The sequence below is a fragment of the Balaenoptera ricei genome, chromosome 5 (assembly GCF_028023285.1).
Source record: "Balaenoptera ricei isolate mBalRic1 chromosome 5, mBalRic1.hap2, whole genome shotgun sequence".
NCBI classification, from domain to species: domain Eukaryota; kingdom Metazoa; phylum Chordata; class Mammalia; order Artiodactyla; family Balaenopteridae; genus Balaenoptera; species Balaenoptera ricei.
Window position 1 is genome coordinate 141,691,163 of NC_082643.1, and position 26,937 is coordinate 141,718,099.

General features: G+C 51.1%; 1 protein-coding gene across 3 annotated transcripts in view; it reads right to left on the bottom strand.

Moving 5' to 3' along the window:
- FAM193A (family with sequence similarity 193 member A) overlaps positions 1-26,937 on the bottom strand; it is a 173,475-nt gene that overhangs the window by 52,483 nt on the left and 94,055 nt on the right. For 2 of the 3 annotated variants that reach the window (XM_059923727.1, XM_059923729.1), the window contains 5 exons: positions 22,605-22,750; positions 22,100-22,267; positions 18,497-18,731; positions 12,940-13,064; positions 7,712-7,859 (listed from right to left, as the gene is read on the bottom strand). In XM_059923727.1, the coding sequence (XP_059779710.1) occupies positions 7,712-7,859; positions 12,940-13,064; positions 18,497-18,731; positions 22,100-22,267; positions 22,605-22,750 (822 nt within the window). The remainder of the gene's footprint in view (positions 1-7,711; positions 7,860-12,939; positions 13,065-18,496; positions 18,732-22,099; positions 22,268-22,604; positions 22,751-26,937) is intronic. The other variant, XM_059923728.1, reaches the window with a different exon arrangement.

Sequence of the window (26,937 nt, forward strand, 5' to 3'; positions counted from 1 at the left end):
AGGGCTCTTTAATTTGCTAAAAAGTATCAAAAATTTGTACAGCAAGCATCAGACTTAATGTGAAACCTCCAAAGCGTTCCACAAAAGCCAGGAACTGCTGCTAGTAACACCCTTACTCATGACGCTTTGAAGATTCTAGCTGAAGTGAAAAAACAAAACACAAAGTTCAAATGCTAATAAAGAGGATAAGACAAAACTATTATTATTTGTAAACGATATCATGGTCTCCTAGAAAACTCAAAGCAATCAATTCCAGAACTATTTGAGAGATGATAACACGGTGAGATGACTGGACACAAAGCAGAACTCAGCTTTCCTATAAGGACCAGCAATAACTCCTTAGAAAATTTATTCCACCATTTAAGATGCTACTCATGATAGTCCCTAAAACTGTGAAACACCTATGTGTAAATTCAGTAAGAAATGTACAAACTATAAAACCATAATATAGGCTATAAAAGACAACCTAAAAAAAGAGATACATGCCATATTTTTGGATGGGAAGAGTCAGTATTGGTGCTAATTCTCCCTTTACGTAACGTGGGCCTGCAGTTTTCAGGAGAAACATTTTTCTTTCGTGAGTAACTATTACTGTTGCAAATTTTAAAAATGATTTAAAATGAGCTAGAAAAAGTAGTCATTTCTTTATCTTATTACAGAGGTCAGTACAGAGCGGTTTGATAAATATAATCAGCAGAAACCTCCTCTTTGACCTTCTCTTCGCAGCCTCTGGGATTAATTTTGTGGAACATTTGGGTACCTGTAGGCTTATATATGTGTCACACAACAAATAAAGGATAAATTTTTAAAAGCAAACAAGAACAACGGATTTCAAAGCTGTCAACTGTCTCCCCATGGCCATACTTATTTGTGAATACTAATTATTTTACAGATGTGCAACATTTTGCAATCTTGCATTACTATGTAGTTTCTAAAATGCTACTTGATTACAAGAGACTGATATCCATTCCAAGGATTCTAGAATGACTGGTAACCCCTGGATGCAACTAAAATTGCTCGATTTCCATAACTGGTATTAATGGCATCATAGTTCCTTGACAGGTGAATGAAAATAAGAATGCACCTTTGGGTTGCTTTAGTGAAAGAGGATGGTTTTCCACTGTAAAAAGACAGAGAATGCTTTTTTTTTTTTCTTGTAAAATACGTGTAACATAAAATAAACCATCTGAACCATTTCAGTGGTATCCCCATCTCTCTTCATCTTGCAAAACTGAAACGCAGTCCCCATTAAACAATAACCGCCCGCCTCCCCTGGCCCCCGGCACCCACCCTTCTACTCTCTGTCTCTATGGATTTGCCTACTCTAGGGACCTCAGGTGAGTGGGATCAGACAGGATGTCTTTTTGTGTGTCTGGCTTATTTCACTTAGAGTAATGTGTTTAAGGTTCTTCCACGTTTTTAGGTCTTCCACCTAGGTCCTTGATTCACTTTGAGTTACCTTTTCCATATGGTATTAGATAAGGGTACAACTTCATTCTTTTGCAGGTGGATACCCAATTTTCCCAGCACCATTTGTTGAAAAGACTGTCTTTTCCACATCGAAGGGTCTTGGCACCCTTGTCAAAAATCACCTGACCGTATACGCAAGGGTTTGTTTCTGGGCTTTCTACTGTATCCACTGGTCTATATGTCTGTCTTTATGCCAATACCACACTGCTTTGATCACTATGGCTTTGTAGTAAGTTTTCAAATCAAAAGTGTGAGTCCTCCAGTTTTGTTCTTTTTTTCCCCAAGATTGTTCTGGCTATTCTGAGTTCCTTGAGATTCCATATGAATTTTAGGATGGGTTTTTCTATTCTGCAAAAAACATCATTGGGATTTTGACAGAGATTGCACTGAATGTGTAGACCACTTTGGGTACTACTGACGTTTCAACAATATTAGGTTGTCCAATCCAGGAACACAGGAATGTGTTTCCATTTATTTATGCCCTCTTTATTTTCTTTCAGCAATGTTTTGTAGTTCTCATTGTACAAGTCTTCCACCTCCTTGAGTAAGTTAATTCCTAAGTATTTTACTCTTTTCAATGCCATTGTAAATAAAACTGTTTTCATAATTTCCTTTTCAGATTGTTCATTGTTTGTATGTACAAATGCAACTAATTTTTGTGTGTGCACTCTGTATCCTGCTACTTTGCTGAATTCACTTACAGTTTTTAAATTCTAACAGTTTTTTTTTTGCAGAGTCGTTAGGATTGTCTACATATAAGATCACATCATTTGCAGAGATCGTTTTACTCTTCCTTTCCAATTTAAATGCTTTTTATTTCTTTCACTTGCCTAGCTGCTGTGGCTAGATTTTTCTAGTACTATGTTGAATAGAAGTGGTGAAAGCAAGCATCCTTGCCTTGTTCCTGATCTCAGAGGATTAAAGGCTTTCTTTCAATCTTTCATTTCTTTTAAAATTAATTTTTATTGGATATGGTTGCTTTACAATGTTGTGTTAGCCTCCACTGCACAACAAAATGAATCAGCCATACATATACAGATATCCCCCCCCTTTTGGACTTTAATCTTTCATTATTGAGGATGATGTTTGCTATAGGTTTTTTATATTTGTGGCTTTTATTATATGGAGGTAGTTTCCTTCTATTCCCATTTTGTTGTGTGTTCTTAATCATGAACGACGGTGAATTTTGTCAAATGCTTTTGCTGCATCAACTGAGATGATCATGTGGTTTTTCCTTGTTGATTTGGTATGTTATATTAATCAATTTTCATACCTTGAAATATCTTTGCATTCCAGGAATAAATCCTACTTGATCATGGTGTATAATCCTTTAAATATGCTGAATTCTGTTTGCTAGTATTTTGTTAAGGATTTCTGCATCAATATTCATAAAGGATGCTGGTCCGTAGTTTTCTTTTCTTGTAGTGTCTTTGTCTGGCTTTGGTATCAGACTTATGCTGGCCTCATAGAATGAGTTAGAAAGTGTTCCCTCCCCTTCAGTTTTCTGGAAAAGTCTGAGAAGGATGGGTATTAATTCTTCTTTAAATGTTTGCTAGAATTCACCTTTGAAGCCATTGGGTCCTGAACTTTTCTTTGTTGGGAGATTTTTGATTCCTAATTCCATCTCCTTACTAGTTATAAGTCTATTCAGATTTTCTATTTCTTCATGATTTAGTCTTGGTTGGTTCTTTGTTTCTAGGAATTTGTCCATTTCATCTAGGTTATCCAATTTGTTGGTGTACAATGGTTCAAGTACTCTCTGGTAATTCTTTTCATTTCTGTAGGACTGGTAGTAATGTCCCTACTTCATTTCCGATTTTAGTAATTTCAGTCTTTTTTCTTTTTCTCTTAGTCCATAAGCTAAAGGTCTGTCAATTTTGCTGTTCTTCTTGTCTTGAAGAACCAACTTCTGGTTTCACTGATTCTCTCTACTGTTTTTCTATTCTCTGTCTTTGTTTACCTCTGCTCTAATCTTTATTATTTCCTTCCTTCTGCTAGCTTTGGATTTAGTTTATCTTTTTTTTCTTTCTACAAGCTGCAAAGTTAGGTTGTTGATTCGAGATCTTTCTTTTTTAATGTGAACATTTATAGCTATAAGAACAAGTATTTTTAAAGAAATAAATTCACTTTCAGTTTTACTTTTTAAGACTGTATTTTCCTTTTAGAAAAAACGTGTATATTGTTATTTTGGCACACACCCCATTTTCATCAGGACAGCAGTGATACTACTGTGTATTATATCCCTAATATATTATATCCCTAATATACCCCTAGCAGCAAGGAGATTATCGCTCAGCACAGCGCTTGGCACACTGCGCAGTAAGTCATCATTTATCTTCTTTCTCTTCACCTGAATTATCATTTTAGTTACACCGTTTTTCTGACATCATCTAAATAAGATCACAAGTTACTGATATCATCAGAAGCTTACACTGACAAAACATGATGGAAAAGTCAGGGATAAATTAGACCCCCCACTCTAGTGGATGGCACCAATCTCTGCAGAAGGAACCGCCAGCTGCAGTGGAAGCCCCTTCAGATAAACTCCAGACTGAAGGCTCCTCTGCGACAGACGGCAAGCCCCCTGCTCGACACGAGGACCAGCACTGCTTACGTGCCCGCAGGCCTTCGTCTGCACTTGTACTCACGAACGAGCGTCTCCCCACTGCCCCACTATGGAACTCTGCAAACTCCCCGAGTAGCACTCAGCATCAAACACAAAGTTCAACAAGCCCCACTGTCAGGGCCAGAGATGCAGGGGACCTCACAGGTCACCTAGTCCAGCCACATCTAAGATTCCGATGTTGGGACTCCCCTGGTGGTGCAGTGGTTAAGACTCCACGCTCCCAATGCAGGGGGCCCGGGTTCGACCCCTGGTCAGGGAACTAGATGATCCCACGTGCATGCCGCAACTAAGAGTTCGCATGCCACAACTAAGGAGCCCACATACCACAACTAAGGAGCCGGAGAGCCGCAACTAAGGAGCCCGCCTGCTGCAACTAAGACCCAGTGCAGCCAAATAAATAAATATTAAAATAAATAATTAAATAAAAAGAGACTGGGCTTCCCTGGTGGTGCAGTGGTTGAGAATCTGCCTGCCAATGCAGGGGACATGGGTTCGAGCCCTGGTCTGGAAAGATCTCACGTGCCGCGGAGCGGCTGGGCCCGTGAGCCGCAATTAGTGAGCCTGCGCATCTGGAGCCTGTGCTCCGCAACAAGAGAGGCCGCAATAGTGAGAGGCCCGCGCACCGCGATGAAGAGCGCCCCCCGCTTGCCACAACTAGAGAAAGCCCTCGCACAGAAACGAAGACCCAACACAGCCATAAATAAATAAATAAACAAATACTTAAAAAAAAAAAAAAAAAAAAAGACTGCTGTCAATTCACTTCTGCACGTCTCCTCTAACAGGGAGGGGGCAGCTCTGTCTTCCTGTGCTTCTCCCTGGGGTCAGACTTCAATCGCTGGGCTGGAGGCCTCTCTCTCCAGACCTCCTCACAGCACTGAGGACAGGGGCTGCCCCAAGTTCCTGAGGCTGCACCGCCATTTCCTGTTGGGGTCTGGCCTGTTCGGAGACGCCTTGAGGACAGACAGCGCAGCCCTCACATCTGGACTCCAGAACTCTGTCTAGGACCCTCCCCAGCACAGGCTTCCAAGTGACAGTCTGTTTACTGCTGCCCATCAATCTTTCAGCATCTGATCCGCCCTCCAGTTGATTCGCCAGGACCCAGCTTCTCTCTACACGTCTGCTACTACTGTAGATACTAACGGGGTGGCAGAGGGGCCCAAAGCAGAGCTGCCAGTGTCGCCGGCCAGGCCCACAGCAAACATTGCCGGGGGCGCCGTCTGGACGGACTGTCTGCTGTTGTCCTTGCAGCAGTTCAGTGTCCACGTGGACCCAGGAGGTTCTCAGGGGACACGGCACATGGCATGGGAGGCTCTAGGGTGTCCACACAGACGGTGCCCCCCTCGTCTCCTAGTCCAGGGACCCTGAAGACAAACCGAGGGCAGTGCAAGCAGCACCCCTGGTGAGGGCAGACGCATCCTCAGCCGGCTGGACGGGGTTGTTTTCCTCAGCCTAATGTTGGGGACAGGGGTTCCGTGACCTAATGCAGTCCTCCCTTCCTGTAAGCCGAGCTGGCAGGACAGAGACTTAGCAGGTGGTGTAACCTCGCGGGTTCCCACAAAGCATCCCAGCCCAGCTCCTGTTTCTCACACGTCTCTCTCCCTGAGAAGCCTTCGCACATCGCTCATTCTTTCACAGCAAGAATGCCTCATCAAATTTCTTCTATCATCAGCCTGGGCCCCGACGACAAGAGTTTAGCCGGGGCAAGGCTGGCGTCTTTGATTTTTTTCTGAAGGTCCCTCCTTCACAGAGAATTGATGCCCCAATGTCCCGGGAAACCAGGGCTCCCAATTCTCCCCCCTCCCTTGCACTCTGGATAAACCACCTCACTTAACTGACACGGGGTTTCCTCTAAGGGTAACCCAGTAACCGGCTCGGTGCAGCTCAATTCAGAACACAAGGGACTATTTGCTGCAGTCCTGCTTTTTAGTAACCACACACACACAAAACTGATTCAGAATTATATAATACAAAGGCTCAAACAAAATCAAAATGTCACCTAATCTGATCCTGTCATTTCACAAGTGGGAGACTAAGGCCCAGGGAGGGGAAAGGCTTGAACGAGGCTCACAACCAATCTGGGCAGGGCCTGGCGCCAAATGCCCCTCCGGGTCCTCCGCAGGACCTGAGTCCAGAGCCCCCCGAGGAACAGGCAACAGCCCCTGTCCCCACGCACCAGTCTCCCCTCCGGGCTCCTGTTCCCTCTACTACCCGGACAGCAAACTCCTGAAAACGGGCCGGTGCGCGTGCAGGCAGCAGAGGGGAGGGAGCTGTCCGCTCCTCTGCCTCTGAGTGGCTCAGCGGCCGGCTGCCCGGCGGCACAAGGCCGCAGGGGACGAGCTGGCTGCAGGTCCAGGTGCAGGACGCACAGGGCCGGCAGCTGGAAGGCAGCCGGGGTCACGGCTACCGGACCCCGTGCCAACACTGGCCAAACTCAGGCCAGTCAAGCAGCCTGGGGCCGGCCCTGCCCCCACAGCGGCCGAAGCTGAGGCGTCAGTGGTCAGCGACGAGCCACGGCTGGAGAATACGAGTGCCCCGGGGACCCCGGGACAGCGGGGAGCGTGTGCCAGGTACAGAGTGGCTCCCGAGGCCACGTGCTACACACGCAGCAACTGTGGAAGAGGCCAAGCGCACGGCGCCGGCGGAGCCACCTGCCCAGACGAGCTCAGCTCAACAGCGCTGAGTTGTGTCACGTTACCAAGGCGCACCTGACAGAGGGGAAAGCCAGTATCACGCGGGAGAATATGGTCAGAACCGTTCTCCGAGGTTCTAAATGAGAGACTACTTACAGTGACGGTCCCTGAGGCTGCAGAGAGAGAACTGCCACACAAAACACGGAGCGAGGCTGGAACGAACAGTGACGTGGGCACACGCCAGTCCCTTCCTTCTCCCCGACCCCTCACCACGCTCAGATGGCAACGCCGAGACGAAGCGGCACAGCCAGCGGCCAGGCGGCACCCAGGATCCCAGGCAGACACTGCGCCACCACCCGCCTTACGCCAGAACCAAGGTGCTGCTTTCCTACAGCCTCAAAAGCACAACACCGAGCTCTGTCACTGTTTCCTTATTACTCCTCACGCCCTGCGTTACCCTGGAGAAGGTCCACGCTGAACGCCTCCCCTGCCCAACCCTCCTGGGGGTTTTAGAAAGGCGGGCTGGCTGGCCGGGACGCCGGCCGGAAGCCCTGCCCGCGGGCTCCGTCCCCACAGCAGCGCCTGCCTTCCAGCCTCCTCCAGCCCTGCAGGCCGCCTGCCCAGCACAGCCGTGGGCGTTCGTGTCTGCGCTCCCGCTCGAGACGCTTAGGGACGCGTGGAGAATGGGCTCTGAAGCTCACGTGTGGCCAGTGTTCAGTGAACGGGTCCTGACACGACAAGGCTCAGCCATTTCCAAAGGCCTCAGAGGCCCCCGCCGGCAGCACCGAGTCTGGGCAGCAGCCTGTGCCCGTGACCGTGGCTGCACCCAGGCCAGCAGGGACCTGACCGGCAGCTGACCCCGCGGGCGTGGCTGGGCGTCCCCTCCGGTGCAGCAGCAGCTGGGAGCCCCCGCTCGCACGCCTCCCCTGGGCACACGGCCCCTCGCGGCGGGCTCCTCGCGGCCGTCCCGGCGGCGCGCACCCACCTGCTCGTCCACGTAGGCGTCGATCCTCTTCTGGCACTCCAGCCACTCCTCGGCCACCCCGCGGAGCTCCTCCTCGGAGCGCTGGTACCGCTGCAGCAGGGTGCTGTACGTGTCCTCGTTGCAGGTGTCATGCGTCGTGGTCCCCAGCCTGGGGAGAGAGGCCTTTCAGCACTCTGGCCATCATCTCCCCTCCCGAGGTGGCAAGTGGGACACCACCACACACCCCACGAGGCTGCTGTGCGGGGTGAGTTAAGCACACAGCCCAGGCACCCACGACAGAGTCTGGCCTAGAGAAGCAGCTCCAGGAAGCAACAGCTCCTAAGAAAAAAATGAGTGGTGAGTAACGCTATTCTAAAAAGACTAAGGCCCAGAGATTCAGTTCACTAGATGTGGGGTCGTAAACTGTTTTTCCCTACTGAGATTCACTGACCCAGAGAGAACAAAACGTTCACTGAGAAATACAAAATTCGGACCTGGTTTGCAAATCAAGTAAAACAGGAAATTCAGTTCAATAAAAAATATAGTTATAGTTTCATTTACTCTGTGTATCTTGTTAAGAAAGATGGTAAGATGGGAGATGAGAAAATAAACAGAAAACAAAAGACACAAATAGAGGTAAACACCTGGGCTTCTCAAGAGGACGGTGGCACGGGAGAGGAGAAGCGGGAGAGTGGGGGAGGGGTGCAGGCTCACAGGCAGCTTATCTTCAGACACCGTTCCTTTTCCCAATACCTAAACATGTCAACATCTGAACCAAAGCAGCGGTGATAAAGACCTCACAACAAAGAATTTCAAAATCAAAGGCAACATTTACAATCGCTCAGGAGCACAAAGATGATGTGCAGGCTTAGTAATCACTGCTGTTCACACGAAAGAGCTGGAAGTTACCCACTGGGATCGGTGATACCACCCCAGACAAGCTTGTCATTACAGACTACGTCACACCTGCTTGTTCACACTCAGACTCAGACACACATGCACTTACAGACGTATGTTTTGAAATGGAGATGCTCCCACGTTAAGTGAAGAAAGGACTACGTCATCATGTGTAAAGATGCACATGTGTGGGAGGCGTGGACACTGGAAAAAATCTGGAAGCAGCACCCAGTTGTGTTTATGGTACCCACCTCTCTTCAGGGTTTCCTTTGCTTTCAGAATTTTATTGCAATGACAATCTAATAATTTTATAATGAAAATAAACAATAGCGATTTTAAAAACAAGAACTTTTCCATGGGTGCAGACACCTGCCTTTCCACCCTGGTGACCACTGCATGAAGACGCACGTCGTGCGAGTGGACTCATATTTGCTGAAGCCGTCTACAACGGCTCCATCACTTCAAGGAGGGAGCACGCAGAAAACAGGGTCACTGAAAAGCTGTGCAGGAAAGCCCAGAGCCAGGAAATGGAACGACGCGACCCATGCAGTGATGGGGCTGGCTCAAACACTGGGGCTGTCCCCAGGAAACAAAAGTCCTCAAGACCCAGAATCCAGTGCCTCTCCGAGGCCCCCCTGGCTCCACACAGCACGTGGGCGCCCCCAGGCCTGAGAGCACAGCAGCCCACGAGGCAGCGGTCTTCTCCTCAACCCCTGCCTCTGCAACCCTGCTCCTCACAAACTGATTTCCCCTCTTCATGCAAACCCCACCTTCCCCGTAAGGCCACCCAGAAGACTGGGATGGAGGCTGAGGGAACTCGTGCTCTCCTCCCGCTCCTGCCCGAGGTGAGAACCGCTCTCCTCCTGTCCTACGCCACAGACTCTACTTAGAGCCAGTGGAGGGCAAAGCAGCCGGGGGTCCTGGGACTTTCGTGGTGGGGCACTCAGAGCACAAGCTGTAGGCACAGGGCTGGAGTCCAGAGAGGAAACAGGGAGCTGCTAGACTGCAGGACGTGTCCTCAGGGCCAACAGCATCAATGGGTCAGCAGGCAGGTTACTACCTAAATATTCACTCTGCAAACACATGACGGTTAACAGCTGGTAATATCGATTATGATTATTGTCTATGTGAAACAATAAGTGATAAGGAAAATGAGATAAAATCAGTTCAGGTACGTTTACTTACAAGCCTAATTAAACATTCCCCTAACAATGAATATATCAATATACTTAAAGACGAAATTGGGCAATAGCTACTAAAACCACCACAACAAATAAGGAGACACAATGGGGCTCCTGGTCTTGCCAGAGGGATGGAAGCAGAGTCTGACAGAGCTTCTGGTTTCACACGAACTCTCAGGCAGCACAGACAGTGGCCTGGCCTGCTGGAGGACCCAGACCCTGGCGTCGCTACACGACAAACGGAGCTGGTTCTTTAATGGGTAAACTGTAAGGGAAAGTGGATAGGGGTGGGGGCATGAACGTTAAAGAATCTCAAAAGGGGGCTTCCCTGGTGGCGCAGTGGTTGAGAGTCTGCCTGCCAATGCAGGGGACACAGGTTCGAGCCCTGGTCTGGGAAGATCCCACGTGCCGCGGAGCGACTGGGCCCGTGAGCCACAATTACTGAGCCTGTGCGTCTGGAGCCTGTGCTCTGCAACAAGAGAGGCCGCAATAGTGAGAGGCCCGCGCACCGCGATGAAGAGTGGCCCCTGCTTGCCACAACTGGAGAAAGCCCTCGCACAGAAACGAAGACCCAACACAGCCAAAAATAAATAAATAAAGAATTATAAAAAATGGTTAAGATGGAAAAAAAAATTATTAAAAAAAAAAAAAAAAAAAGAATCTCAAAAGGCACGGAGGAAAAGGGGCCGGGAGTGGAGGTCAGTGTTTAACGGTGACAGAGTCTCTATCTGGGGTGACATCCAAGTTTTGCAAATAGTGGTGACAGTTGCCCAACGTTATAAATGTAATTAATGCTATTGAATTGTACATTTTAAACTAGTGAACTATATGGTGTGTGAATTCTATCTCAATAAAGCTGTTAAAAAACAGAGACATAACTTTCCTAAATTAAGTCAGTTCCTTTAACGAAGTCAACCTTTGGGTAGATCATTTGTATTTAAAAAAAGAAAAACAAAACTACAGCAAATAAAAAAGCAGGCAAGACTATGGGAATGCACATGAGTAATAAGAGAATAAAGAAAGGGGGACTCCCTGGCGGTCCAGTGGTCTAAGACTCCACGCTTCCACTGCAGGGAGCGCACGCTCGACCCCTGGTCGGGAAGCTGAGGTCCCGCATGCCGCACAGTGCGGCCAAAAAAACAAAAAGAGAGAGAAGTAAGACAGGGAGTTACGGGATCGCTGTGCAAGCCAACTGAGTGACAGCTCTGGGCGAGGCTCCCGTGCCCAGTGGGCCACGCAGACGGACTTGCTTCTAGGTGAGCACGCTGGGCTGGGGCTAAGGGATGTTCACCTGCTATCAATCCATTCAGCTTACATTTATTTTGTGTAGTCTTCTGTATCTGTATTTTACTTTATAATAAAGTTAAACAAAATGCAGGCCCAGAGACAAAAAGTGTCAGTGTTGCAATACTCACAACTATGGATTTTGTGTGCCACAGACATAGTCATTACTTTAGGGGGTAGCGTTTGTATATAAGTTGTCACAAAATTTTTAGGAGTTGTTAAATAGGTATCTGTAAACTACAAGCTCAAATCTGAATTATTCTTTGTTGGGCCCAACAAAGGTGTCTCCTGGGGAACTCGAAGGAATGGCTCCTTCTGGCGCCCCGGACTCCTGGGGAACGCCCTGCTTGCCTTCTCCCCAGCTTCCATCCCCATCTCCAAGCACCTTGTCCCTCACCCGCTCCTGAGAGCAACTCTGCAGCCTGACCCCAGGATTAACACCGAAGACTCTAAAACACTGCTGATCTTTGGAGACTGACCACCATTCGCAATGAGCAAGATGAGAAAGCCAGAGCCAGGGCACAGGAAAAAGTGGAGCTTTATAACACATTTCAGGTTTCTGCCACCCACCCACGGTTTGATGAGAGGCCCATCAAACTCCCTGGCTCACCAGAAAAAGAAAAAAAAGGCTAAATACCCTGGAATGCTGCTATAAGGACCCCACCCCCACCCCCCCACGCACACACAAGATGCATGTCTTTTTATAAAAAGTGCTCTTGCTGGATTTGAGCATCGTAACTGGGCACAATCTCCATGAGGGTCGCGGTTAGGACACTCACGTCTCTGTGCACCCACCATGGAACGTAACGGCGCTGTCAGGGTGGGTGGGAAGCAGGCGGTGGTGCGGGAGATGCTGGAAGCAGGGTGCGGGCCACACCAGTAACTCTTTGTCCTGACCACCTTAGCCCCAGTCCTCCTTCCCTAGCTGCTTTTAAGGTTATTCTTGCTCCGGAGGTAAGGGTGAGAAGTGGGAATAGCTAGGACCCCTCAAATAGGAGTTAGGAATACAGGAAACAAAGACTGGATTGAAACATGGATTTCGAGGGGAAAAAAAAAAAAGGTGAGTACTGTGTAAGTTAACTGCAACAATAACATACTGGCGTGAAAATAATTACCCTTCTTTGCGAATCTGGCCCAACCATATTTTGGTGTGGACCTTTAAACCAAGATGACTACAGTCTGTGCTGTTCTGTGATGCGTCTACAGCCTGGGAATCTGTTCACAGGTGGTAAGCAGATGAGGAACAAAATCACCCGCTGCAGGGCTGAGGTAGCTCACACCTGGGTCTCTAGCACAGGGACAGCAGATCCAAGGAGAGGCCCAACTTGTCAAGCCACCTCGGAGCAAACACCCCCGGCTGCACTTTCCCCTTCCCCCTCACCAGGGCAAGTGACCCGAGGCTGTACTTGGGACTCCGGGCTTGGCACACCTGATGAAGCCCCACGGAAGCTCTACAGCAGTAAGAAGAACCCAAGCCATGAGAGCCACGATGCGAAGCGAATGCTTGAGAGACCTGACAGTGTGTCTAATCCCTCCCCTAGCGCCCCGGAGCCCCTTAGCACCACCAGCCCTCCCCCTGCCCCCCAAGTGCGCCAGCACAGACCACACCACAGCCACCTGGCAAAGCCTGGGACTTGTCAAGTGAACTGCTATGTTTACCACAGCTTTTCCCCATTCAGGAGAAATCTGTGAGGCTAAACCTTAGTAGCAATGATACTGGGTTTATTATTTTAAAGTTCAATCGTATTACTCTTTGGGTTTTGAGCTTTCTACCCAAACTGTATTTTCCCCTAAGCCCGGTAATTTTCAGGCAAGAACTGCCCGTGCAGTGGCATTCGGGAGCACGCCGTCACGCCAGCAGGACACGTGCAGGTGGAGGCCGAGTACCTGATCTGCGACACCAGCGCCGGCAGGCTGCTCTGGAGAAGCGGCTCCGAGAAGACCAGGTCTTCAAAGAGGTGCTTGTTGTGCAGCTCCCACGTAACCTGGAACTTTCTCAAGTGTTCGTTTTCCTAGTTAGATAGACACACAGAAGACACACCCAATCAAAGACTGACAAACTCCCAGGAGGGCTTCTCCCCCCCGCCCCCCAAACCCACAGCCCTCTGACCAGGCCCAGAGCATTCTGCTCAGGAGGGGCTGCTACTCCCTGTGCCTCCGGCCTCCCTTCCAAATGGCTCAACACAAAACAAAGGGGCGGCAAGACGCACACAGACGAGGGGACAGAAAAAAGAGAAACCAGCGTACACGTCCGGCAGCCATTTCTCATAACCATGCCTCCCAAATGTATTGCACGCCCTACCTCTCAAACAACTTAAATAAACGCATACAGATCCTCTGATGCCGAAGGACAATCGTGCCTGAGCCTGTCTCGAGAAGTCTCCCGTTCCGACAGACACAGCAACTTCCCTGCTAGAGATGCTGTGTGGAAGCTCTGCTCCTTCTTTCCCTGGCAACCATGGGCAACCTCATCAGTCACTTCCTTCTGAACAACACTTCTGAACATTTGGAAGCATCCTGGCCATCACAGCGAGTGACCTCCAGAGAGAACAGGGTGACCGGGGCAGACAGCACCACGACCTCCCCACGTGCAGCGTTCACATTCAACAGCTTCTGGCCGCAACCACGTGCGTGTAAACCCACACGTCCGTCTGTCAGTCACACGCACACCACTCGTGGTGCACCACCTTGCACCTGGGGAAACATTCCTCACCTGAGTGACCGACAGTCTGGAGAGGCTTCACTGGGCACCACACTCCAGTCCCCTCTGAACAGGTGACTCATGCCACCCCCTGTACTGGTCTGTTCCTATTTACTGCATAGCCCAACTGAGCTGAAATTATGACACCTGGAGATGTCAGGACACGATGTACGCGTGGCGATTCCATTGCCCTGTGCCCTGATCACTGGTGGACGGAGGGGCTGAGAGGGCAGCTTGGGGCGAGCAGCTCCTGTTCCCGAGCACACAGCTGCGGGACGCTGTGGAGCACGCGTGGCCCTGCCCTACCGCGCACGCACACCTGCTCTGCGAGCCGCACGCAGCCCCCTGCTTGTGCTGGAGGCCCACACGGAGACTCGGGAGGGCACCCACGACGTCTGCAGGGAGCCTCAAACCCCCGACTCTGCCAGCGCTTCCAGCACCTGTCCTCACTGCACGCTCTGCCAAAACACCAGGGCCTCCCAGGTCTGAATTTCATCATTCTTGTTTCACACGCAGCATCTCTCGGAGCAATTACGATACAGGAAAGCTGGGTGGGGCAGAAGACCAGGGCCTGGGAACCGAAAAACTAGGCCCAAGGCCTGGAATGAGGCCTGATTACAAGCACATAATTTTAAGAACGTGCTTTAGCCACCGAGGCAGTGAGGAAAGGACATGTGTCACACACTTCAGCAGAGACCACTCTGCACCGGCGCGGTGCCAGCATGAGGACACAGAGACTAGCGCAGCAGGTCCCTGACTGCTGGGAGTCCCCAGGGGACAGAGGAGTGGCGACGGTCTGATTTATGATTTGCCTCCATGACGAAGGAGCTAAGGCAGCAGCCAGACTAGGCCCTCAGCCAGATGAGAGAGGGTCCAGGGAAGGCGTCCAGGAGGGCCGAGGTCCTGCCTGGCCTCCCCTGTCAGTCTCTGGGACAGAGTCAACAGTCCCTGCCCGCCAGCCTGTGAGCAACCCTGGGCACTAAGTTATAATACTTGCACGGGCGGGACCACAGCTCTGGATTTGGGCTCGCATTAACTAAAGGTAATAAAGGTAAAGACCGATTTATGAAGATGTTTGGCATTTTTTATGAAATCTGAAATTATACTTCCAGGTGAGTCATGCAAGAGAAACAGCAGACCCCAAACTCGTTTCACAACCTCAGATCGACTCGGGACAACACAGGCTAGTAGTAAGGAGTACTTCCCGTGGGCCAGGCCTGGTTCCTAGTGCTTCCCACATGCGAACTCATCAGCGCCCACAGGAACCCTGAACTTGGTGCTGCCGTGCCCCATTCACAGGCCAGAAACAGTGTACACAGGCTGAGCAACATGCCCTGGGCCTGGGGGGACGGGGTCTGCGGGGGGGGCAGGGGGTGCTGTCACAGCTGCTACGAGAGACGAGACCCGGGGGTCGGCAAAGACTTGGTGCTGCCCCAGCCGGAGGCCAAAGAAAAAGCTCCCGGATGACCTGAGCCTAGGCACTTCGACCCAAACCACTCTCACTTCTCACTTCACCTGCAGGGAGGTGTTTGGGGGTTGGAAGAAGAAAGAGGAAGTGTGTACAGTCAAGTCCTGCAGCAGAGCTTGAGAAAACAGCTGGAGACTCAAGATTCTTCTGGCCTTATAAATGGAAATTCAGATTTCACAATTCTTACAGCCTGGGAAGGCATTTCCTAGGTGAATGGAGGCCTAACTTTGGTCCCAGTTTTATTTCAGTGTTTACAATCATTAGAAAACCTGTGGCCGGTCTGATGCCCGGGGGCACGAGCACATTTCCCAGGAAAGGCATGTGTTTGAAGACGCCTCTCTACGCCCTGACATGGTCCGTGGCCCTGCGGCGGCGGGAGGGCAGGAGGGCAGGAGGGGTTGTCTCCAGAGAGGCTAAGGGAGTGAGCACAGCACGAGCTGGCAAGGTGTGCACGGTGAGTGAGCTTGCTGCTTCAAGGACAACTGACCCCACTTGTGGCCAATCCCAAAATCTGAGCTCTCAAGCAAAAACCAGAACTTTGGGAATCTTACATCTGCCACTGTGGCCTTGAAGCTTCTCCACATTTAAAGATCTTTCTGATGAGGATCGCAGGGATGGTGACAAAGGCCATTTTTAATATTGAATATCGTGCTGCCTAACGTGACACTGAATATCTTCAGGAAGATCTGTGTGGCTCATTCAGTGAACCAGTGTTTTCCACACGACCGACGCCTGATGCTGGAAAGCCACTTGAAGTGTGAGCTACACCCGTGGGCTGTGACGGAGCAGAGCCGGCTCAGCTCAGTGACACGGCTCCAGGTCCTACACTGCAGCTAACCGTTAAGAAGCACTGCGACTCTGGTGTATTCTCTCAAAGAAGAATATCCACAACAAACGGAAAAGTCTATGAGACTCTTCTTCCAAACACGTATCTGTGGGAGGCCCAATTCTCTTCAAAAACTTCAACCAAAACAACCTATGAAGACAGACGGAGCACAGAAGCAGATGTAATAAGAATCCACACGTCCTCCGTTAAGCCAGACACTAAAGAGATGTGCAAACATGTAAACGGTGCCCCTCTTCTTACTAAACGTTTTGTTTTGGAAAACAGTTTTTTTTATTTAGAGATATGCTGTTTATGTTATGCAATGAGCTGTTATTTTAAAAGTGATTTAATGAATATCTTTAAATTTCTCCGTTTTAATTTCACCACCGTAAATACTGATAGATAAAATCTGCACAAACAAGAGCTATTTGGGGCTCTCAGTTTTTAAACTGAAAGGAGTCCAAGTCCAAAAATGCTGAGACTCTGAGACACGGACTTGGAAGTTAATCTCACCTCGGCTCTGTCAACTCTTACCCTGCTCAGATCATGGGGTAGACCCAGAAAGACGCTGTTATAAATCTGTGAACTGTTCTCAATCCGGTTTGAACACCCCAAACACAAAGAGAGATTTTTGAGATAACTGGGACATTTTTTCTGAGCGCACAGAAATCACCATAAGTTTTCTCAGGTGTGACAGCGGTACAGTGGTTACATGGGATGAAGTGAGCTCGCAGAGGGGATCTGCGTGTTGCCCGACTCACTGACTTCTAGGCTTGGGGGTTTTCACATCACATCAACAGCCCCCAACCCCTGCCAAGGTCACCCTCGGCACAGGCCCTTGCTGTCCCTCCTGTGGGCAGGGTCTCTCCTGCCCCCTCACAGAGGCTGTGATCATCTGAGGTCCCAGCATTATGTGCTGGAGCTAGGCTGTACCTCCTATCTCCCAGGACGAGAAGAAATCTTTGGAGGGAATGCTGGCTTCTGAGCACATGACTTTCTCAGGATTCCACCAGCTTTCGATTTGTTTTTCCCTCCAAGGCTTCTTGCCTTTCATGCCAACGCAGCAATGCGTTTTAAAAGATTCTACCTTGTTTTAGCCTGTGTTATCCAGAGTTCAGCTGTCTCCCTTGGAGGAAGGGAGAGTCCAGGTTACTGCTGTGGTGTCTCACTGGAAACCAAAGTGAGTATCTCCACGTGCGAAGAAAGTGAAATAGATCACTGACCAAACAGCTGTATTTTGAGCTTAGAGCTGATGCTCAGTAAACACGGCCCACGTTATTTTCTGGTGGCTGAGGAAGACGGCATGCGCTCTAAGCGGCCGAGGAGGGTGAGGCGGAGGTGGCCCTGGCTGGCTGGGGGGCTGCAGCAGCTCTCCACACTGCTCTGTGCACCAGGCTCAGGCCAGTGCTGGCACAGAGCAAGCGGCAGGGGAGCTGGGCTTCTGGAGGACAGGGAGGCAGTCAGTGAGCCGCGGGTGGGTGCTGCTTGGGACGCCCGGGGGTCAGCCCCTCAGGCTCGGTGCTGAACAGGGTAACCGCCCGCCCATGCATTCACCCGCTCCTTTTCTCACGGCGGGTGCTTCCCTCGAGGTTTTCGGGACTCACTTGCAGGAACGGCAACGCTCTACTGAAGTGATGCTGCTTGAGGAGCTCCGTGAACCCCCCGAAACTACCTGCAAAACTGGTTAATTTTTCTATCGAGGTCTATCGACTTTAGAGTCACATAAAGACCTTACGCTTAAAACCTTCGGAACCACTGGTCACTGCATTTGTTTTAAAATGCAGTTTTACCACTAAGAAAGCACCCAAAACCAGCCCAATGAAGTCTCACTTAATAATAAAATTTGAGTGATGATGAGAAACTCCACAGACTATTAGTAAGTCGAGAAAGCAAAGACGGCTTGTCCCTCCTTCCAGCCGGCAGGTGCGCTTGAGGCTGTCGAGGACCAGGCCCAGGAACTGAGTTTCTACCAGAGGCCTCCGCCCACCCAGTTGTGGTCATTTCCCTTCTGAGGCGGTCAGAGACCGCCCCCAAGGGTCGGCATCTTATGTGGTTCTATAACCTACGCTCAGCCCAGCGCTGGGCTGGCGAGTAGATCAGTGACTGTGAGCCGGGGGGGGACACAGGTGCCCTGCCGTCCCCATGCTCTGCACTCCCCCTGAGAACACAGCCCCCATCTGCAGAATTCACAGCACAGCCACTCCTCTGTCTCCTTCCTACTGTCACCCACTCCAGCCCTCACCTCACACGGTCCCCACACCGCGCCCCCAGGCCCCAAGGTCCCCAAGCAGTATTTCCGCTTTCATCCAGCAGCCAAGTCCAGAGGGGAGAGAAAGAGGAGAGGAATCAGGCCCCCAGCCCCGCCTGCACATCTCGGAGGAGGGGAGGGGCGCGCCGGGCCTCCAGACCCCCCCGCCCCCGCCCCGGGCAGGGGACGTAGCCAACTCACCAGGGTGCCGAGGAAGGTGCTGATGGTGCGCGCCGCCTGGCACAGGGCACCGTACTCCTCGAGGAGCAGGGAGATGAACTGGTGCGCTTGCGGGGGGCCCTGCAGGGCGGACGGCGACTTCACCCTGGACGCAGCCGACAGCTGCCGCAGGAGCCGGACCTTCATCTCTAGCACGTACTCTCGGGCCTGCTGCTCCAGCCGCTGGTACAGCTGGTAGGGGTCCCGCTCGCAGAGCCTGCACAGGAGAGAGAGTCACCACTCGCCCGCAGGGGGACCCTGGGACCCCGGGGCTGCCCACCTAATGACAGCCGCCGTCTTCTCACAGTCAGCCCGCTCGACAGAGGGGGAGTCCCCAGAGCCACTGGCCAAAAGGCAGCGACCGGAGCCCACTGAGAGCTCACTGTCAAGCCCCGAGGCGACGCCGGGTCAGACGCGAAGCCAGGTGGCTGGGCGAGTCCCGGGACTCAGGCAGCCAGCAGGTGGCAGAGTGGGTACAGCCGAGCCGCGCGGGGGCCACAGAACTGCCGAGCCCGGGAGACCCCAGCACTCATCTCTGAACGCTTATATGCGGACAGGTGAAAAGCCACAGCCCCCAGAGGTGACACCTGGGCTGCAGCACGGGAGCAGGCTGCTCTTTCTTCTTCCTAGGAATTCAGTATCTGATCCAAGTGGGCTTCTTCTACTATTCTCATAATCAGAAGAAACTTTACAGACAGTATATCTCCTTTTAAATCATCCCACCAAAAAATAATAAAAGCGATAAGGTAAAATGTGTAAGCTGAAGATCAGAGACAACAAATCAATACATGCCCCAATCAGGCCACACAGCAATGATCATTTTCATGAATTTCTTCCCTAACTTGGAGATCATCAACTTTTACCAACTTGTTCTATAGTAACTGGCATGACTATGTTTAAAGTGACCACTCACTTCAGTTGTGCACTTCTGAGGAGCCTCCAGACGGAAATCTACAACCGCTGAAGTGACAACCCCAATACCCGTCTAGAGCCCATCACCAGGAGGAACCACTGTGACCTCAGCACACAAGCTGTAAAATACATTAAGCTGTAGTTCCTGGATTTGGATAACGGATCCTTTCACCTCTGGGCACCACGCTGGGTCAAAAGAGAAGCCTGTAAGTTGTCACCTATTCCACTTCTAAGTCACCACACTACCTAGGTTGTAAAAGACAAGAGTCGAGTGAAAATGGAACTTGTGTAGCCTTACAAAAAACGTGGCCAGAGGGGCTTCCCTGGTGGCGCAGTGGTTGAGAATCTGCCTGCTAATGCAGGGGGCACGGGTTCGAGCCCTGGTCTGGGAGGATCCCACATGCCGCGGAGCGGCTGGGCCCGTGAGCTACGGCTGCTGAGCCTGCGCGTCTGGAGCCTGTGCTCCGCAACAAGAGAGGCCGCGATGGTGAGAGGCCCGCGCACCGCGATGAGGAGTGGCCCCCGCTCGCCGCAACTGGAGAAAGCCCTCGCACAGAAACGGGGACCCAACACAGCCATAAATAAAATTAAAAAAAAAAAAAAAAAAACGTGGCCAGAGAAACAGTAAGAACTGATGGGACCCCCACTGTGGTGAGTCTACTTCAGATATAGATACATTAATTGTTTAGCTTAGCATGACAATCATAATTTTAATTACTAGTACAGCAACTGTTCTCTGAAACAGAATGTATTTCACCTCTTAAAGGAAACTCACTTAAAGGAAGACTCAAAATGACACAGGGACAATCGAAACTTACAAGGAGACTGGACGCCTCCTTCTTGGTTCTCTTCGCCTGCTGGAATTAGACATGCATTGCATTTTATTTCTTTGTCCATTTCTGTATCTTATAAATTTAATGACATGACCACATGGTACTTTTGCAAGTAAACTTGTAAAAAGTGCTACGGCCAAGGGGCAGGAAGATGAAGGTGCTGTGGGAGCTCACCCAGCCGTGCGTTAAACAAGCACTGGCCCCGGCGGCTGTGTCAAAGCCACAGCAGGAAGACGCCAGGAAAACAAACTCTCAGGCCACTGGATGCTCAGAGCACATGCACATACAGAGCGTAATTCCAGGTAGTGGCAGCAACACGATAAAAAAGAAGGGAAGGGTTGATAAAGAATGATGGGGGAGGCCCCTCGGAGTTTAGGTCAGGTGGTCTCTTTGAGATGGTGACTCTGAAGTCTAAAGTGAAGGATGGAAGGGAGGAAAAAAAACCCTGAGCAAGGAAGAACATTCCAGACCGAACGAAGAGCAGAAACCAGCAGGTCTGTGGAGGACGGCATGAGAGCCGGTGTGGCTGAACGCAGTGACGATGTGTGAAAATGGGGGGCGGGGTGGGGTGGGGGAGGGGAGGGAGGCGGAGCAGCAGGACGCCGAGGGCCACGGAAAGGGGCAAAGGAGAATCGCCGCCAGCTGCACAGGTCCTAGTGGTGCCTTAAGGCTTTACAGACAGCCCTTCCTCGTGTGTACTGGCACTCAGATAACAAGAGGAGGGTCCTTAGACATGGAGACTAGGAAAAACGCAGTGCACGTAAAACGTGTGAAAAACATGTGACACATATATACCCAGACCTCAAATGGGGGCGTGGAATTTTTCCACTCTTAACGGTATGTTTCATTACTAGAATACTGCTGTTTCCCAAACCTCTCTGCCATAACATCCCATCTGAACAATTATTTACTGAGCATTTCCTTTCAATTGTCTCTTATTTTACTTTGGCCTCTTCCTAAGCATTCACAAGCTGTGAAGCTGCAAGTGTGACATGCAGGTTATACATACTTTCCTAATATTCACTAGGAAACCTAACTTCTAAAAAAGGCACACACCACCTAGAGCCATTTCATGTAGTCAAACCCTAAACACACCGGCCGAATCACTAACTAGTTAATACAGCCCACAGCCAGTCACCACACCCATCTCCAGGATGAACTCTACAGCACAGCGAACAAGAGGTTACAGAACCCCAAAGGGGCTGCATTCAAAACGTGAAAAAAAGACCAAAATGAGAATCAGTTCATGGAATGTCTCGCTCAAATTTACCGCTTTTATTTGGAACATCTCTAAAAAGAGGAAAAACATGGTACAAACTCTAAGGAAGAATAAAAATTACACCCACTTCAAACTCTGTGCTGTCACTGAGCACAAGGTCCCCGCCTGCGCAAGCGCGCCCTGCCGTGAGCCCCGCCCAGTGAGAAACACCTGTGTGAACAGGTCTGTGACAACTGGCTCTCCATCCACCACCGGACCTCACGGGGCCTCGGTTTTCTCATCTCCTAAGCGGCATAACTGCCTCTCCTCCATGGGGCAATAAAGCAGGAGTGCCTGAGAAAGTGCTCAGCAAGTGCCCAAAAGGGGTCCTACTGTCAGCCTCAACACACTAATAAGGAATGAGAGAAGTACGTCCATTCACTTTCATTACACAGGTAATAAGCCTTCCATCAGAATGAGAATCTGAGAGTTCACCCAGCCCGTCTGCTGCAGGCCTGCCACGTGCCCGGGGCTGAGCTCGCGGGACAAGCTCTCCCAACCCCGAGAGGGGAGTCCCCCTGAGCAGAGGGGAGGCCCGGGTGGGCGGCTGGTGGGGGAGGGCCGCGCCCGGGCAACACGCACCTGTCCACGAGCTCCTTCACCCCCTCCTTGTCGGGCACCAGAGACTGGTCCTGGTCGTCCGCCAGCGGGGTGCCCGCCTGCCGGTAGATGCAGCGGACCGTGTAGCGCACTTCCGACCAGTAGTTCTGCAGCTGCTGAGGTTCCCGCTCCGCCTCTGCCGAAATCTCCCTGGGGACAAACGCCCACAGGACCGGCGCCATCAGCCCCGGCACAGCCCCCAGGGCCCTTGGCCGTCAAGGCTCCCATGGGCCCTGGTCCGCCTCGGCCGAGCCGGGCCCAGAGGCCAATCAGGACCCACGCGTCCAGCTCCTCTTCCCAGTCCTCTGGCAGCGGCGGTGACGGCCTCCCCAGCCCCCAAGTCGGAGGCATCCATCGACCCGAGACCCTAACTATTTCGGGGAGGCTCCCGCCCTTTGTGAGGACGTGCCTCCTCCCACCAGTCCTCAAGGGCAGCGACGAAGGAGGACCCCACCCCCCGCAGGCGGAGGGTCCCCCATACCCGTACCTGCGCTCGCTGCAGGCCTCGCAGGCGCACGCGGTGTCCGAGGGGGCGGCCGTGGGCAACGGCTGGGCACCCAGGGTGAGCCTCCCGCCACCGGCCTCGGGCTGCGAGCCGCCGAGCGGGGAGTGAAGAAGGAAGTCTTGACCCTGCTTTAGAGAAAAGAGGACAGACTCATTATGAGTAATGCTCACGGCCCAAATCCGTTACTAACTGTTCGGGACAACGCCTTTTAGAAAAAATGTAAAACCTACACACCAAAAAGAAAATATTTCAACCGACACTACATAGGAAACTTTCTCTCTGACACCCAAGAATTTTGTCTGGAATCGATTATTTTTTTACCTTCTGATAGTCACATCACAACCACACGAGGACGGTCCATGAATCTCCTTCATACGTTAAAAAAGAGCAATTCCACTCCCAGTGCCCTAACTGGTACCTGCAACCACCATCCCGGGGGACACCACTCCGCAGAAACCTGAGCCTCTGCCCCACAACATCCAGGAGGAAGTGGGCTCAGACCTTGCCACCCAGCGGCCGCCATGGAGATCACGACCCCTCCCCTCCCCCTGCCTCAGAACACGGTCCCACGACCCGCACAGCCGCCACCTGGCCCCTCGGGGACGCGGGCTCCAGGCTTAGGGCTGAGGACCCCCACACAGCGCAGGAAGGTGCTTGCACGTCCCGCAGGGCTCGGGAGCAGGGCAGCCAGCTCCAGCCAGCGCCCCAGTGGCCTGAAGAGAAGGGCCGAGTCACGGGAGAGGCTCCTGAAGGGAGGACAGCATCGCTCCTCCTCCCGGCACCGTCAGGTCAAGTGTAAAGGCTCTGAGACGAGCCCGGCTCAGCCCTCAGCCGGGTGCCGACTCCCCCACCTGCGGCCCCACCCCATCCGCTGCTGGATGAAGCACAAGGAAATCCGCCAGTGGAGGGGCCAGGGGCAGGGGAGCCACCCCCAAGCCGAGGGCAGAGCTTGCGCCGGCATCAAAGAACAGCCCCCAGCCCGAAAACGTTCCTGCTGGGTGAGCGGACCCCGGAGTTACACCGGGGGCGGAGGCACAGCGGGGACGGGGGTGTCACACAGTCCCCAGCAGGCAGTCCAGTGCAAGGTCTCGACTGAGGCCTAGGAAGACCTCAACAGGGCCTCCTATGGGCAAGAGCCACCCGCCATGGACCACCTGTGAGGACCGCAGGGCCTGGGCACCAGAGGGGACCACAGAGAGACCAGCAAAGAACGGAAGAGCGGGGGTGGCAAGGGGAAGGCCGCAGGACAGGCACCGCTGCCCTCCAGCCCCGCAACATGCCCTTGGGTGACGCCGACGTCACTCACGGAAGCTGAGGGAGAAGCTCTGAACCAGATGAGACACTTGCGCTTTCTGCAGATGGGACATGCATTCCTGAAAATGAGACAATGCTGATTCTGTGACTGGAGAGGCCACGGGTCTGACTGACAAGTCAGCGAGGGGCAGGCACGGGCGGTCAGACGAGACGGGTCTGAGGCGGTGGTGGAGGAAGCAGGCTGCTCCCCGAGAGCAGCGAGCCTGCGCGCCCTGCCTCCACCCCACACGCACCCCCACTCCACCCACGTGTCCAGCCCAGCCGAGGCCACTGTCACCCACCCCAGGCCTGGATACCACGGTGCTACAGCCACCCTGCACACCGAGGGTCCGTTCTCCGAGCAGCAGCCAGACTGGTGTTTAACGTACGAATGAGACCATACACATCCCTGCAAAGACCCTCCCACACCACTTGAATAGACTCTCAATGTCTTCCCGCTGTCTTCCACGTTGGCCAGGACCAACATCTGCTTTTACTTCACTGCACTTGCTCCCTTCACCCAGAGCGCTAATCTACTAAGCCTTTGAATGGCTTCCGACAAAAGAAGAATTCTCTCCATCAATCACGCCTCAGCAAAAAGATACCTACTCAGGGGGGGCTGCTTGAACCAGTTCTCAATTCTTGCGTCTCAGCTCCAAACCCACCACCTTCTGCCCTGCAAACACTGCTCCTCTGCTGTGGTCGGCATCTGGCCTCTTCGGCAGAGGCCTCCCTCCTGGTTCCCGGCTGCACTGGCCCACTCCTACCGCTCGGAGGCCGAGGGACTGGGTGCAGCCCCCGCTCCGGCGAGCCCGCCAGCCGCTGCTTCAGCCTCCCAGCAGCCCCTCTGCTCCAAGTGTGTCCTCGAGCCCTGCCCTGACCCGGAGTGGCTGCTCCCTGGACGCACCACGACTGCAGCCTTAGAGCTCCCTTCTCGGGTCTGGGCACGGGTCTCCTGTCACTAGCTCATCACTCTCCACGTTCAAGTGACCCTGTCCCTTCTCGGGTCTGGGCACGGGTCTCCTGTCACTAGCTCATCACTCTCCACGTTCAAGTGACCCTGTCCCTTCTCGGGTCTGGGCACGGGTCTCCTGTCACTAGCTCATCACTCTCCACGTTCAAGTGACCCTGTTCACATCAGTGGTGCGCTGCCGCCTCCTGACCTTGGTCACCCTGGCTAATCTCTGACATCACAAACTGCTCTCTGAATTCCTGGGGTTGTCCTGTTTTCGACCTGTCCTCCCCGCCACAAGATCAGTTCCGTGAGGGCAGGACCCGCTCTGACCCGCCTGCCACTGCCGGGTGCCCTGGACAGACTCAGAGCGGCAGCCAAGAACCTGAAAAAGTAACCTTTCCTACTGACATGGGAGGAAGTTTTAGACCTTTCAAAATAGGGCGCATGGCGACCATATGGTAAATCCTCAAACGTGTCACCTTACGGTGCGCATCTTAGACAGATTTAACTTCAGTTACTATGTTCTGCCCAAGTCCAACACAGTTTAAAAGAATACAACAAAACCCAACACTTCAACAATGTGAAATGTACAATGTCCAGCATCCAATAACAAAGCCAAGAGGCAGGAAAATACAACACATAACCGGGAGGGAAACCAATCAATAGAAACAGACCCCCAAGTAACAGAGACGATGCAACCAACAGACAGGAATCTGGAACTGGAGACTATGAATAAACTCCATATGTTCACGAAAGTAGAGGAAAACAAACATGATGAGGTGAGAGACCAAAGATGTAAAAATAAGCAAATGGAACTTCTGGAGATGAAAAATAAAAAATATCTTGAAAGAAAAAAATACATGAGATAGACTTAAGAGCAGGTTATACCCAGCGGAATATCAATAAACCTGAAGACAAGTAATAAAAATAAATATCCAAATGAAGCACAGCGAGAAACAGGATTGAGAAAAACAAAGCATTTGTACGACAAAATCAAGATGTCTAACACACAGGTAACTGTGTCCCAGGAAAAAAGGGGCTAAGTGAATAAACAGTTGAAGATGTCCCAAATTTGATGAAACTGTAAACTGACATATCTTAAAAGCTCCTGCAATCCCAAGCACAATAAACCAAAGCTAACAACCAAGGCACACAGAGCAAAACTGCTAAACACCAGTGAGAAGTACACAGCTGAGAAGCAGGTAGAGGAAACCACCCCTTCCGTCTACAGGAGCAAAGAGAAGAACAACAACGCCACTTCGCATCAGAAACGGGTTGGGCAGCAAAGACCTGACCTACAGCCTAGAATTCTGAACAAAAGTATCGGTTAAAAATGAGGGCAAAATAAAAGCTCTCAGTCAGACAAACAGAAGCTTCCCTGCACGACAAGAAATGTTAAAGGCAGTTCCAGTTAAATGGCCCCAAGTGGAGATGTGGGGCTACACAAAGGAACGAAGAGGACCACACATGATAAAGATGTGGGCCAAAGACCCCTCTCATTTGTAAACTCTTTTAAAAAGATAACTAACCTGGGGGGGGGGGGTGGTGGGCAGGGAGAGGGATAAATTAGGAGTTTGGGATTAGTGGATACAAACTACTATACATAAAATAGATAAAAAACAAGGTCCTACTGCATAGCACAAGGAACTATATTCAATATTCTATAATAAACCATAATGGAAAAGAATATGAAAAAAGAATATGTATGTATAACTGACTCACTTTGCTGTACACCAGAAACTAACACAACACTGTAAATCAACTCTACTTCAAAAATAAGAGAGAGACTAAGCAAACTATGATATCAGAATGATGGAATACTCTGCAGCCATTAAAATATGTATAGAGTCTATAGAGAGATATGAAAAAAAAAAGTTAACTATTTAAAGCAAAAATAATAAAAATCTATGGTAAAGTTTACAATAGGTATGCAAATAATATATGACTATACTAGCACAAAAAATGGTGGTGCTCTGAGTACAATATTGAAAGGTTCTTACACTACATTTAAGTACATAATATTCTTTGAAAGTAGAGGCTGAAAAGTTGAAGATACATACTGTAAAC